Here is a 13,877-nt window from a genome sequence, read left to right on the forward strand (position 1 = left end):
AAATGCAGGCGAGAATTAGGCCACCGATCGCTACCACTGATGCAAATTATCCTCACTATTTTTCAATTATAGACGTTCATGTTATAGTTTTTGTAGACATGTTTGAAACTATTCTATTTAATGAAATACCATAGAAGTTGTTTAACTGCACTATGGCAGCATATTTGTTCTAGGAAGAGGAAAAGAGAAAAAATCGCATGCAAATGAGAGGTCAATCGCATTTAAATTAGTGGGTCATCCGGGCCGTAGCAATACTGGAACTACTACATACAAAATTGAAAAATGTATGAATTAAAAAAATCGTTTTATGAAAGAATGGTTGCAGACTTGTTGTAAAGTAACTTTCCTTTTCACATGCAAACAATAAAAAGATTGTAAGCAGATATATGGTATGTTTTAACCAATCAGAGGATGATATGTTGGCTATCTTAGATGTCTGATTCCAAAAAAAAGGATACACAAAGTTTGTCTAAAAATAAATCAAATGTTGTGTTTTTGGCTGAAGACAGGATCATCAAGATCTTGCCACTAAATTGCCACTGTAACATTGCCTTACAAAGTTACCATATAGCTTAAATTAAAACGAAAAAAAATTACTTAGTTACTGACATACATGTCACAGTAATCAACTGTATTTGACCCAATAAACATCCATGTCCCTATAAGCGCCCCTCACCCTTTTGGAGGCCTCAATTTTAATTGCCCAGGTATAATATAAATTAAGGTCGAAACTGTATAGATTTGATATAACCATGGCTTATTAGAACTTTTTAATTTTTTTCTCAATTTTTTTAAACATTCTGGGTGCTTATTGGGTTGAATACAGTACTTATGATTTGCAGACTGATGATAGGGATATCAAGGAGAATTTCATATTATATTGGTTGTTGTTGAATTTGGAATAAGAAACCATTTTTGCTCTGTGGACAAAATTTTGAGAACAAATGACAATCATAATCCATTTCTATGGCAAGTTAAGTACATTCTGTTTTTAAATGGACTTTACTAGATCTTATTAGATAGTCTATCTATAGGTAGCTATAACAGTCACATTTAGCATACATCATGTATGCTAAATGTGACTGTTATAGCTATACCTATAAATGTATCAGGTTTTGGAGGAATTTCAGGAAAACAAAAGTATGACCAGTATCTGGAAAATGGTCCATGCATGTATAAGCCTTAATAAAGTTAATTAGCTTTGGAATTAGCTACGGTGTATATTAGCTATATTCCATGGAGTGACATGTAGGTCATAATAATCACATGTTTTACCACATGGCCATGGACTTTCTCCCATTCACCTATTTTCATCTTGACCAACAAGAGACTGAGTTATAAGTTAAGTACATGTATATTTACAAAGCCACATTTTAAAAAGTCTTTTCAATCATGACAACTGAAGTTTTCAGAAGATTTCACTGCAAGAAAAAAATCTAAAAAAATACTTCAGGTCAGATTATATTTACTAATTTACTAATTATAATCTATCAGCTAGTGTTGAACCAATAAAACAATGTTTTAGACATGATTTCATAGGTTGACTGGAAAGAAAGAAAACATTTATATACTTGTAGCTATAGGGTGTTAACCTCATATAACTGCTACAAGGCATTCAAATAATTGTTATTGTATATGAATTTTTTGCCTTTGGGTAAATCTAATTCTTAAAATAAGTCTGGAGGTATAACTTTCAATGCACACATGGCCACAAAGGTTCTGAAAACATGTCTCTTTTAAAAATAAAGCTACTTTAATACTTACTGTTAAGTGTTACATGTGAGACCCAGACTGAGGTTTTGGGTCATACATATTGTACTTGATTGGTATAATTAAGGACAAGGGGACGGGTCCATGAAAATATATAATTCAGATTTGGACACTGGAAATTATTTTTGATTCAATGGCCTATAAAACAACCAGAAATATATATACAATTCAATAAGTCATGTAACCATGTGTACACATTATAATGGGTTGTTTGGTGGAGGTAGTCTTTCCAAATATTATTACCTTTCACCCATGTGTAATTAATGGTACAATTAATATGTATTTTCTCTACTAATCCTTTATTTTAATCAATTTTTTTTTTGCATTTGGTCACAACACAGGTTATATCTGGATTCTGGAAATCTCATAAACAGAAAGGTGTCAAAATGTGATTTGCATTCTGAAGAGATGCACCTCTTATGCAGATATGGCATGTTTATAGGTGCCATATTAAAATATAATTGACAACCACATAGGTCCTGTAACGTTTATACTTCCATTAATATTAGCACCTATTAAAACATTTGATATTAATATACGGTACAAGAAAGCTGAAAATAGAATATCCCGTTGGTCAACGACAGTGAAAACCACTACATCAGTATTCGGAGATGCATCGTGCATTCTGTAATAAATATTATATGCAAATTACAAATGCAGGTTATTCTCGTCCCTGGTCTTGTCGGCATAAATAATTTTGCTGTTTCTGATACATTTGATAGGGGAAAAACAACATTTAAATTTCAGTACTAGGTTTGAGAAAACAAAGGTCTTTGTGGTACTTAGTAATCTCTACAATTTCCGGCCAACTCACCCTGGTTTTTAACAATTGTCGAAGCTTGACCTCCATTTTGTCTTTTCCATCCTCTCCAATTATTACAAAGACTTTCGGGCTCGCTTATCCACGAACACAATGAATCTTCTTCAAATCGATCACTGTCTTCGAAAGAATACCTATCCCCTTCATTATCCCAGTCAAAAAGGAGATCCATGATGACAGGACTTCTCAGGAAAATGACACCCAAGCACAGGTCTGAACTGAACCCTGGCTTCTGCTCGGTGTCGACTGCTCCGAGACCAGTGCCCGGAGTTAGACACCGATTAGTCAATCGATGCAATCATTTTGTGGATAAATATTTTAGATAATCCCCCACAAATACCTACATTATTGTAAGAGTACTCATTTGTCTCTTATTCAGACTGAAACGTGGAAAAATAGGGTGCCAAGTCACCCCTTTTCGTGTTCAGTCTACACAACAATAACAAATTACTCGGGAGTGGTCGGGTGTTTCCGTGATAATCCGTATTCAAGTCTCGAGATGTCACGATGAAATCTCACCGGAAGTCTTTTACATCTCGCTCACTTGAGGTTAGAATATGACAAAATGAACCGAGAAATAAATCCTGCTACATCGGGTTATTATAAGAGTAGCAGATCCCCCATTTCACAACCAATAATTAATATATTTACATAGAACCCATTAATATGTATTTTATTGAAATATATCCCCCAGCTATCTTGTAAAATGACTTTGAAGTGGGCCTACCTTCCATGTGAATGATGTTTACAACATATTTTTAGTAAAATTATTTACTTTCCTTTTTGTGTTACTGACTTAAAATTGTTTGCGATTGACGAAAGTTTTGACACGTATTTAATAAGGTGACTGGCTATGTTGTGTTTTTCTTTCTTTGTGTATTTGGTGATCAGTAGTTCGACGATAACGTTCAGAGAAACTGCACTGAGACTGTCGGCCATATTATGGGAGCACTCGGTCAAATTTTCAGTTTGTATATTACAAAGTGTCCACTAACACACTACACTCTCTTGCTGTTTACTTGTAGCTTCAAACTCTAACATGGATTTCATCCTTCATTATGTCAATAATGCTATTTCCCTTACACTGTAATACTAGGCATCTCAGTAATTGAGGTTTTGATTATTGAACAAACTTTTGTTTTGCTGTCTAATTCAAATATGATTGTATTTTCAATTTTTGTATTTTAATTTTTAGAATGGCTCCACGTAAGGGGAAGGTGCAAAAGGAGGAGCAAGTGGTCCTTGGACCACAGGTCAAGGAGGGTGAAAATGTGTTCGGTGTGGCACATATTTTTGCCAGTTTCAACGACACATTTGTACATGTCACAGATTTGTCAGGAAAGTAAGTAAGATATAAAAGATATAGTACGGCAAGATTTTTGATTTAATTAAGTATTGAACATCTTCGGTTGGCATTCTTAGCAGTTCATGCCAACTGGACAGAGGCAAATTCCATCAGGGATCAATCTAGGTTTTGGGGGAAACTACCCTTTTTCAAAATAGGGCAAAAGTTTGGCGAAACATAGGGGAATTTTAATCTTCTTAGTTTGGATGGTCCAAAATTATATTTATTTTGACGAAAAAGTACTGAAAAACAACTAATTTTATTTTTAAATTTGTTATTTATTAAAGCAAGATTTTAGCTCAGTAATGAAAAATTTGAGTTTATCATAAAATATGCAGTACATGTAGCTGTATGATAAATATGAAGAAATTTGCAAACAAAAGTCTAAAAAAAAAAAATGAAAAATAAGTCACAGGGGAAATTGTCTTACAAAAACGCTCATTTTTAGCTCACCTGGCCCGAAGGGCCGGTGAGCTTATGTCATGGCGCGGCGTCTGTCGTCCGTCGTCGTCCGTCCGTCTGTCAACATTTCCTTTAAATCGCTACTAGTCATAGAGTTCTGCATGGATTGTAACCAAATTTGACCACAAGCATCCTTGGGGGAGGGGGAACAGAACTTGTATAAATTTTGGCTCTAACCCCCCGGGGGCAGGAGGGGCGGGGCCCAATAGGGGAAATAGAGGTAAATCCTTTAAATCGCTACTTGTCCTAGAGTTCTGCATAGAATGTAACCAAATTTGGCCACAAACATCCTTGGGGGAAGGGGAACAGAACTTGTATAAATTTTGGCTCTGACCCCCTGGGGGCAGGAGGGGCGGGGCCCAATAGGGGAAATAGAGGTAAATTCTTTAAATCGCTACTTGTCCTAGAGTTCTGCATAGATTGTAACCAAAATTAGCCACAAACATCCTTAGGGGAAGGGGAACAGAACTTGTATAAATTTTGGCTCTGATCCCCCGGGGGCACGAGGGGCGGGGCCCAATAGGGGAAATAGAGGTAAATCCTTTAAATCGCTACTTGTCATAGAGTTCTGAATGGAATGTTACCAAATTTGGCCACAAACATCCTTGGAGGAAGGGGATCAGAACTTGTATAAATTTTGGCTCTGGTCCCCTGGGGGCAGGAGGGGCGGGGCCCAATAGGGGAAATAAAGGTAAATCCTATAAATCGCTACTTGAGGTAAATCCTTTAAATCGCTACTTGTCATAGAGATCTGCACGTATTGTAACTAAATTTGGCCACAAACACCCTGGGTGGAAGGGGAACAGAACTTGTATAAATTTTTGCTCTGACACCCTGGGGGCAGGAGAGGTGGGCCCAATAGAGGAAATAGAGGTAAATCCTTTGAATCGCTACTAGTCATAGATTTCTGCATGGAATGTAACCAAATTTGGCCACAAACATCCTTGGGGGAAGGGGAACAGAACTTGTATAAATTTTGGCTCTGGCCCCCCGGGGGCAGGACGGGTGTGGCCCAATAGGGAAAATAGAGGTAAATTCTATTAATCGCTACTTGTCCTAGAGTTCTGCATGGATTGTAACTAAATTTGGCCACAAACATCCTTTGGGGAAGGGGAACAGAACTTGTATAAATTTTGGCTCTGACCCCCCGGGGCAGGAGGGGCGGGGCCCAATAGGGGAAATAGAGGTAAATCCTTTAAATCGCTACTTGTCATAGAGTTCTGCATGGATTGTAACTAAATTTGGCCACAAACACCCTGGGTGGAAGGGGAACAGACCTTGTATAAATTTTTGCTCTGACACACTGGGGGCAGGAGAGGTGGGCCCAATAGAGGAAATAGAGGTAAATCCTTTGAATCGCTACTAGTCATAGATTTCTGCATGGAATGTAACCAAATTTGGCCTCAAACATCCTTGGGGGAAGGGGAACAGAACTTGTATAAATTTTGGCTCTAGCCCCCCGGGGGCAGGACGGGTGTGGCCCAATAGGGGAAATAAAGGTAAATCCTATAAATCGCTACTTGTCCTAAAGTTTTGCTTGGATTGTGACCAAATTTGGCCACAAACATCCTTAGGGGAAGGAGAACAGAACTTTGGCTCTGACCCCCGGGGGCAGGAGGGGTGGGGCCCAATAGGGGACTTAGAGGTTAATATTAACATTCCTTCAGAAAAGAAACAATGAACCTGTATTCAGAACATTACTTGGCATTACAAACCAGGTGAGCGATACAGGCCCTCTGGGCCTCTTGTTTTAACTTCAAATGGGGAATTTTTTAAATCTTAAGGGGAATTTTAGGCCAGAAGGGAATTCATTCCTTGAGGGGAAATTTACCCATAAACTTTAATAAATCTAGACTGATCCCTGTCCATGAAGTATTGCCTCGATATGTCTAGTTGGCATTTATATGGTAACCCTATTGAGATTCCTCCTCAAGACTCTAATGAATTCAAAGGCTTGATAGATGTCTCTCGTCAGAATCCCTACTCGAGCCTTCTAAACTTTATTCTGGAGAATCAAGTCGGGTTGACCTACCTCTCGTATTAAAGGGTCTATTACAGAAATAATCACGAGTGGAGATATTTTTCTCTCAAAACTTTTAGTGATATGTATTAAAAACAAAGCACCATCTCATTTTGTAAACGATGTCTTGTTCAATCACTACTTTGAGCAGCCATTTTGGAACTCCCTGGCTGGCATGTGACCGCTTTAGTCGGTTTCATTACCTGTATAACATTTATTAAATTCAACAGGTTGGGGACACTCCCGCATATGCAGGTTAGTCCTGCATTCGAGTATACGTAACAGTCCTGTATTTGAGTGATAATTTTGTTACGCAAATGCAGGATATTATGAAATGAAAATGGATAAAGTTTTTAAAATTTGTTAAAAAAAAAAAGGGTGTCATAATTTTCAGATAGCCAAAAGTGATTAAAGACTTTGTTTTTGTGTATGAACTAATGAATTATGTTATCTCACTTTGTAATAAAGTGACAATTTAGATGCTCTCCATAGCCTAGTTTATAGCCATCAGGGAAATTTAGTGCAAATGTCATGGTTGATTGACTTTTACCGGTGTTCTATTTTTAGCCCCATAGTAAGCAATAGAGATGATTTTGTTTGTGACTTTTACAAACATTCAGATAATGAAATTTGTTTTTATTTGAGTGATAATGTGGAAAGTTGTTTTAGTGATGGTGCCATGCAAAAATTTATTATGATGCCCTTTTTTTTATAACAATGTTAAAAACAACTTTATCAGTTTTCATATCACAGAATCCTGCATTTGCGTAACAAAATTATCACTCAAATACAGGACTGTTACTCAAATGCAGAACTATCCCGCATAGGTAATAGACATTATCTGGAATAGTTTTTTAACTGTTAAAAATCAATAAAAGAGAAACCAATGCCTGTTTGACCCTAAAGTGTGTTTCACATCTGTTATAGAGAAACCATTGCCCGTGTGACTGGAGGTATGAAGGTCAAAGCCGACAGAGATGAGGCTTCCCCATACGCTGCTATGTTGGCTGCTCAGGATGTTGCCGAGAGGTGCAAGACTCTTGGAATCAATGCCCTGCACATTAAACTGAGGGCCACTGGTGGTAACAGGTAAGATTAAACAAAGCAAAAATTTTAAGTTAAAATAAAAAAAATTATGTCCTTTAACTTGTTAACTCGAGCTAGATTTTCACAAAATTAGGCCAGAATCATCCTTGGGAAGGGGAACAGAGTTTGTGCAATCTTGGCTGTAGGTAAATGACCGAATGGGGGAATAGGAGGTAATTAAATGAGTGGATTGTATCCAAATTTCCTAAGAGGACGGAGAACCATACTTTTGTATAATTTAAATTCTGACTCTTGATTTCATGTGGCAGGAAGGAGCATAAGGTTTGAACTTTGAAAATGTCGCAAGTTGTTAAGGACAGGATTGACATAGCTCATTATATTCACCTTTGGGCATCCTCGATATTCCAGGGGTTCCGATCACTATCTACACCCCTGGACTATCCCATAGTAAAATTGGAAGCAGCTCAGCAGAAAAGATTTGACCAATCACTTGCCAGCAAATATTTCCCCTGAAGACTACAGAGAGAGCAACGCCAAACATCAAAGCCACACAGTCGACCACATTGTACTGTTATACGGCTCTTTTGATGTACATTAAAGGACTGAATTACCTGTAATGTTCTGTTGCCTCCAGTTTTACTATGAGATAGTCTAGTGGTGTAGAGAATGTAAGCGATCAGAACCCTTGGAGTATCAAGGATGTACCTTTGGGTTGCATGTTTGAAAGCTGTGTGGGGTAGTTGTCAGGTACTGAGTATTGACCAAAGGTTGATGTTTTGTGATTTTTGTCTCCTGGTAGTCCTAAACCTGGCACCTTGATAGGACATCGGCCAAAATAAAGCAAATCTAAGCTTATGAATTGTAAAAGATATGTGTTAAAACTTTGAGGATACCTGTGTTGTCTTATATAAATGTGCAGTGTAGTGCTTTATGGCAAATAACTGCTTTGTTTAAGTTATATAGTATATTAAATACATATATAATACCTACTGAAATTTTGGAAGATGTGATGAGGATTTACAAAAGAAGCAAATACACCAATTTACAAATATTTAAAGTGAATATATTTGAATGTCTATAGAGAAGGTTGAAATTGAAGTGTGTTCTGAAATACAAGATTTTCAGAATGATTTCAAGAGTCATCCCATAAAATGCTCCATCATATTTGGACACTTTATAAGCCATCTTCAAAAACTTGTCCAGTTGGCCTTCAATATCTCCTTTTGTGAAAATTATTTAAAAGAAAAAAAATGTTTATAAGACCCCTCCCGCAAATAAGACCCCCCACCTATTTTGACACATTTTCAGACTTAGGGGGGATGTCTGCAAATAAGACCCCCCACCTATTTTTCAGTTTACTGGATGATGGATTTGAGCAATGGAGTAATTAAAAATATCACCAAAATGACTTTGTATCGGAACTTTTTTTTTTGTTTATTTTATCGGCATAGAAAAATCACGTAGTAAAGAACTGTTTGTGTGCTTGTTATTTTTGTCATTTAATTCAAGTTAATTCACGGGTGATTTAATTTAATTATCAATAACTACGAAATGTGAACAGTGCTTATATTTAATCAGAGGCTATTTTCAACAAAATACGCCGATATTTGTTTCCATGAACACTTCAACACGTTTTAGTGTTCGTACGGCTTGTCATTTTTTACATGCATCGGCAAAGATATTCGTCATTGATGCAGATCGTTTCTGCACTCGTGGATTCTAACTTAATACAATCATTACCTAAAACATCTACTTAAGGCATTTACAGTTTCAAATATGTTTATTTGTGAACGTAACGTACCTGTAGTTCACGATCAGTTGGAGAAACCATGCTTTACTTTTCGGCCGCCATGTTTTGTTTACGCAGTCAGTATAATATGATTAACCGCAAAGTTTCGTATTTTACTCTGGATACAAAAATACTTGCTACGATGTTTTAATGCAGTTAATACTTGGATTAATATCTGAAATATTATCAAAAACTATCGTCGTATCAATAGCAATACCGATCAAATTCCCAAACACGACCCGGTGTGAAAATGTGAAAGTATGGCTTCAACCCGGCGCCATTTTCCTACACATGTGTGTACGATGTTACAAACAACTGCATCAGTGCATGTCGGCACGTTGAAGTTAAATCACGATCGTTTGCTCATTTGACTGAGACAAATGTACGTAAATTCTTCTGTCTATGAACAAATTTGATATGTAAACGTTTGCAGTGAATTTTAAATAGGCCTGAGTCTGAACGGCGATCGTCCTTCCGATTCACGGCGATTGATTCACGTGTTTACTAAGACGGAGATGTAGTTGTGATCGAAAACAATAACCTAATTTGAATATTTTAAAATAACAATACGATTATTAAAACTTCTAGATTAAAATGACATTGCTTATGATGCTGTTTCTTCGTTTTGATTCATTGGTGAATGTCCGCGTGACTCTTGCAAAAATGTGCGTTTCCTTTCAGACTTACAACTGCCCTAATATTGTTTAACAAATTATATTTTAATTTGTCATAATATTTGATTTAATTTTACTCATACGTCTTCATTATTATTATAAATACTTGAACATCTTGCTATTACCCATCTGTCATACGACTGTTACAACGATGACAGGACATTAAAAAATCCAAGATGGCGACCTCATAGATCGATGTTATCAGGCGGGTTGTCCGCAAATAAGACCCCCCACCACTTTTGACCTTTATTTCTTCTCTGGGAGGGGGGTCTTATTTGCGGTGAAATTATTTAAAAGAAAAAAAAATGTTTATCAAAAGTGTAACATTTCCTGAATTAAATGGGACCATTTGTTTATGTCTTGTAACTAAAAATGGAATTAAGTTTGTCTTAGGCCAAAAAAAATTAATTAGTTGGTTCTCAGGCCAGTGTGCATATCATTTTTAAGCCCCGCATTGCCGATTTTATTGTAAAAGTAAAAAAAAAAAAAATGTATGCATGGACCAAAATTCAGGAAAAATGTCCGTATCCGTGTTTTTTGTACGATTTTAGACAGCACATCTCAAAAATGCGACTGCATTCACACTACGAGTATTCCAAGCGCCAACGAGGTCTTGATTGGCAAACGCACGAGGTTGCTCTCATAAAAAAGTGTCCGTCTCTGGCTTTTTTAGCAGTTTTAGATGGCACATCTTTTAAACGTTTGTCTGCAATACTAGTGAATGAATGTTCCAAGCGCCAAAGTGATATGCAAAACACAACATTGTGATACGGTCGTGTGGTAATGTCGCTGGTATCTGTCCACATTCGGCATGGTTCCACGGTCGTACTGCCATGGAACATTATCGGTGGATTCTCCGATGCTTGTACTTTGACCGAACTGTTCCAATCATTGAAGGAGGGCACATAAGGACCCAAAGATTGGACTTTTCCCGAGAAACTGATGCTGAACAAAATGACGGCGTCAATCAGTCAGAGCAAAGTGTCTGGATTCGATCAAGTAATGATGAACATGAAGGTTGGGGAGACTGTCACAGCATTCCGCCGTTACATCCGATATGACATTATTGATGGTGCATGCACCCAAACGAAACTTGAATACTGTGATCATGACGAAACGGGTGATACATATAGTGGGAACCGTAAACAAAATGCTTTTGATGTGCTTTTCGCGGCCGCTCGGAAACTTGTCATTACCGGAGCCCTACCACGAGGATACCACCGTCGTCAACAACAAACGTGTTGTATTTAACAAGGTGTTGATAATTTGCTGTTACGAAATCCTTTTGAATTGAAACTTTGGTGAATTTTACCTCCTATTGTGTTCGAAATTTAAAAAAAAAATCAAAAAAATCCCTTGGTTTTTTTTTCTACAATGAAAAAGAAGAAAAAAAGCCCTCCCTCCCTCATCTATTTTAAGAAAAAGTGGCCTTAGAACCAACTTATTAATTTTGTTTGGCCTTATAAAGAGTTTATATCACCAATTTTCTCTTTCGTTTGTTTCCTTATTGTTGACAAACATTCATTAACACAACCTGTTAACCATACCATAAACATGTGCTTGGTGTTGAACAGACTTCAGGATTGGGTAATAGTTTAGAAATCAGGAACAATCAATATTCTTTCCAAATATTGATAATCTCTTATTCTGTTTTACTATTGGTTGCTGTTGTTGATGAGGGCTTTTCACTTGTTGTCTCCCTTTGCATAGGTAGGGTACAAAGTGATTGCTATTGAGATGTTGTCTAACAAAATGCATCTTTTGGAATATAATTTAAAAGCCATGTAAATCTAAATCAGTAGACTTTCAAACTATTAAACTTTAATTTTTATTTATAACAGAACTAAAACTCCAGGACCTGGTGCCCAGTCAGCTCTGAGAGCTCTTGCTCGTTCAGGAATGAAGATTGGCAGAATCGGTGAGTCGAAGTTTCTGAAAATTACCTTATGATGTTACATTCTATCAGGAAATAGTTATGTTGGTATTTAAGTGAAAAGTAGGGCAAAGAAAGGCTGAAGTTGGTAAAAAGGGTGTTAATATATCCATTATAATTTTTATGAAATAGACAAATAAAATTTCCTGTCAAAATCACTCTGCATGCAAAGAAGTCAATTCATATTATACGATTCCTAAAACGTCCTCTCGACTGGCTATATCTGTGTTGGTAGTAGTTCCACACAGCCTGGCCTTTAAAGAGTTAGGCTTATTTATTTTTAGAACTTCACTAAATTTACAGGGGTCTTTTCCATAATTTCAATAGTCAAAATTGGACAATATAAGCAGAACCTGACTGTCATTATAATATGTAAGGATGTTTGGAAGGCCAATGAACTTATATAGACTGGTTTTCTTTGGCTGACTTCACTTTAAGGGTTTGTTGCATTTGAGATGATATTGTGTGTGACAGGACACTTGTCTTAGCTAAGCTGTGACACCATGCTGTTATCCTTCACAATCCACAGTGATTTCTGTATTGCTTTTAAATTGTAAGTGTTGTTTTGAGTATGGGCATTCGCTTTAAGGAAGAAAATGTCAGATTTTGAGATTGGCAAGTGACCCAATGGGTATATATTAAACTATTAAAATACAGATCCTATTCTCACTCTCGTTTCATAGAGGATCAAACAACATCCCACCCTGGGTTGCATTCAATCAAATTGCAACTTCGGAATTTCTTGTCAAGGACGAAATAGTTTGTAAAAACTTATAAAATCTTTTTCTTTGTGTTTGAAAATTAATAATTTCGTCCACAGAGCACAACATACCTACATGTATGTGTAAAACTGTGATGAAATGTCTTTTAATGCTTTGAATTGATGTACAGGACTCATAAGGGTCACCAGAGTTTGACCTTGAATGAAATTATGTCAGATCCTCTATGAATATATTATTGACCCAATCAGATTTAAAATACAGAAGTTATTCTCAATCCGATTGGGTCAATAATATATGTACTTGGTACATGCTGCCAATCGGCACTAGTTATGTTTAAATCTCTCAAAGTGTTAATTTGATATGGCACTAGTGTACATATTGAAATTCATTCATTTGAAAGGTCCAACAGATGGTTTCTGTGCCAAACAAATGTTCTAACTACTTCATTATATGTTTTACAGAGGATGTCACCCCCATCCCATCAGACAGTACCAGGAGGAAGGGAGGACGACGTGGTCGTCGTTTGTAATTTATCACATTCAGACATGTACAAAACAACAATAAAAAAAGTGATAAGGATGATGTCTTTGACTGGTAATAAATCTATCTTGATGAATAATTAAGGAATACTCTCCATGTGTATGACTGAGAAAACTTCCATTCTAAAGGCAGTATCCTCTATTTACACCAAATCATAGGATTTGCTAAGAAGAATAATGTACCGTACCTTCAACCAGGGGTTTCTCCATTATGCCCGTAAGCTAGTCGCACTACACTGTACAGTCAAGTGCTAATGGACGTCTAAACATATTCCTTTAATAAACATTTTCAGTCTCTACACTGGTTTTTGTATGGTTGAAGATTATGAACATTCAAAATTTTGAAATGTATACCATAAGACAATATCCGTTAGATGTCCGAAATAAATATGCTGGCATGTTTATTACCAGTAGTTACCCGTCTGATTTGTTCATTGCTTATACATATTTGCCTATTTTGCATTCATTTACTTCTTATCTGGCCTCGTGTTCTGGAAATAAAAGTGCTGACTTGAGTAAAAACTTCAGTTTTTCTCCTTATATAACTTAATATCGGTATATGAAAATTTACGACTTAAATAAAGTCAGCTTTTGACCTAAGTTTGTTTCGAGAAATCAGGGTTGGACCTGATGCATAGCTGAACTAGTACCAGATAGGCAACAGGTGCAATAGAACACGCCAGTTTCTTGTAATACTTGGTCATCCTTGGTCGTAGTCTTTAATCAAGGGTGGTTTCCCAACAGGATAATGTTTGA

The 13,877-nt window shown here is 36.7% G+C and overlaps 2 protein-coding genes across 2 annotated transcripts in view; one reads left to right on the forward strand and one right to left on the reverse strand.

Annotated features, from left to right (window-relative positions):
* The window catches only part of LOC138322936 (zinc finger SWIM domain-containing protein 8-like), a 32,065-nt gene extending 29,014 nt beyond the window's left edge, over nt 1-3,051 (reverse strand). The window contains exon 1 of the mRNA XM_069267186.1: nt 2,585-3,051. Coding sequence (XP_069123287.1) covers nt 2,585-2,762 — 178 coding nt within the window. The 5' untranslated portion in view covers nt 2,763-3,051. The remainder of the gene's footprint in view (nt 1-2,584) is intronic.
* A 701-nt stretch (nt 3,052-3,752) lies between these two features.
* Nucleotides 3,753-13,161, forward strand: LOC138322937 (small ribosomal subunit protein uS11). The gene is made up of 4 exons (XM_069267187.1): nt 3,753-3,932; nt 7,345-7,506; nt 11,769-11,845; nt 13,044-13,161. Exons 1-4 carry the CDS (start codon nt 3,787-3,789, stop codon nt 13,109-13,111), a joined length of 453 nt encoding a protein of 150 aa, XP_069123288.1. The 5' UTR covers nt 3,753-3,786; the 3' UTR covers nt 13,112-13,161.
* The last annotated feature ends 716 nt before the right edge of the window (nt 13,162-13,877 follow it).

This window comes from Argopecten irradians, chromosome 5, assembly GCF_041381155.1.
Source record: "Argopecten irradians isolate NY chromosome 5, Ai_NY, whole genome shotgun sequence".
In the NCBI taxonomy this organism is placed as follows: Eukaryota; Metazoa; Mollusca; class Bivalvia; order Pectinida; family Pectinidae; genus Argopecten; species Argopecten irradians.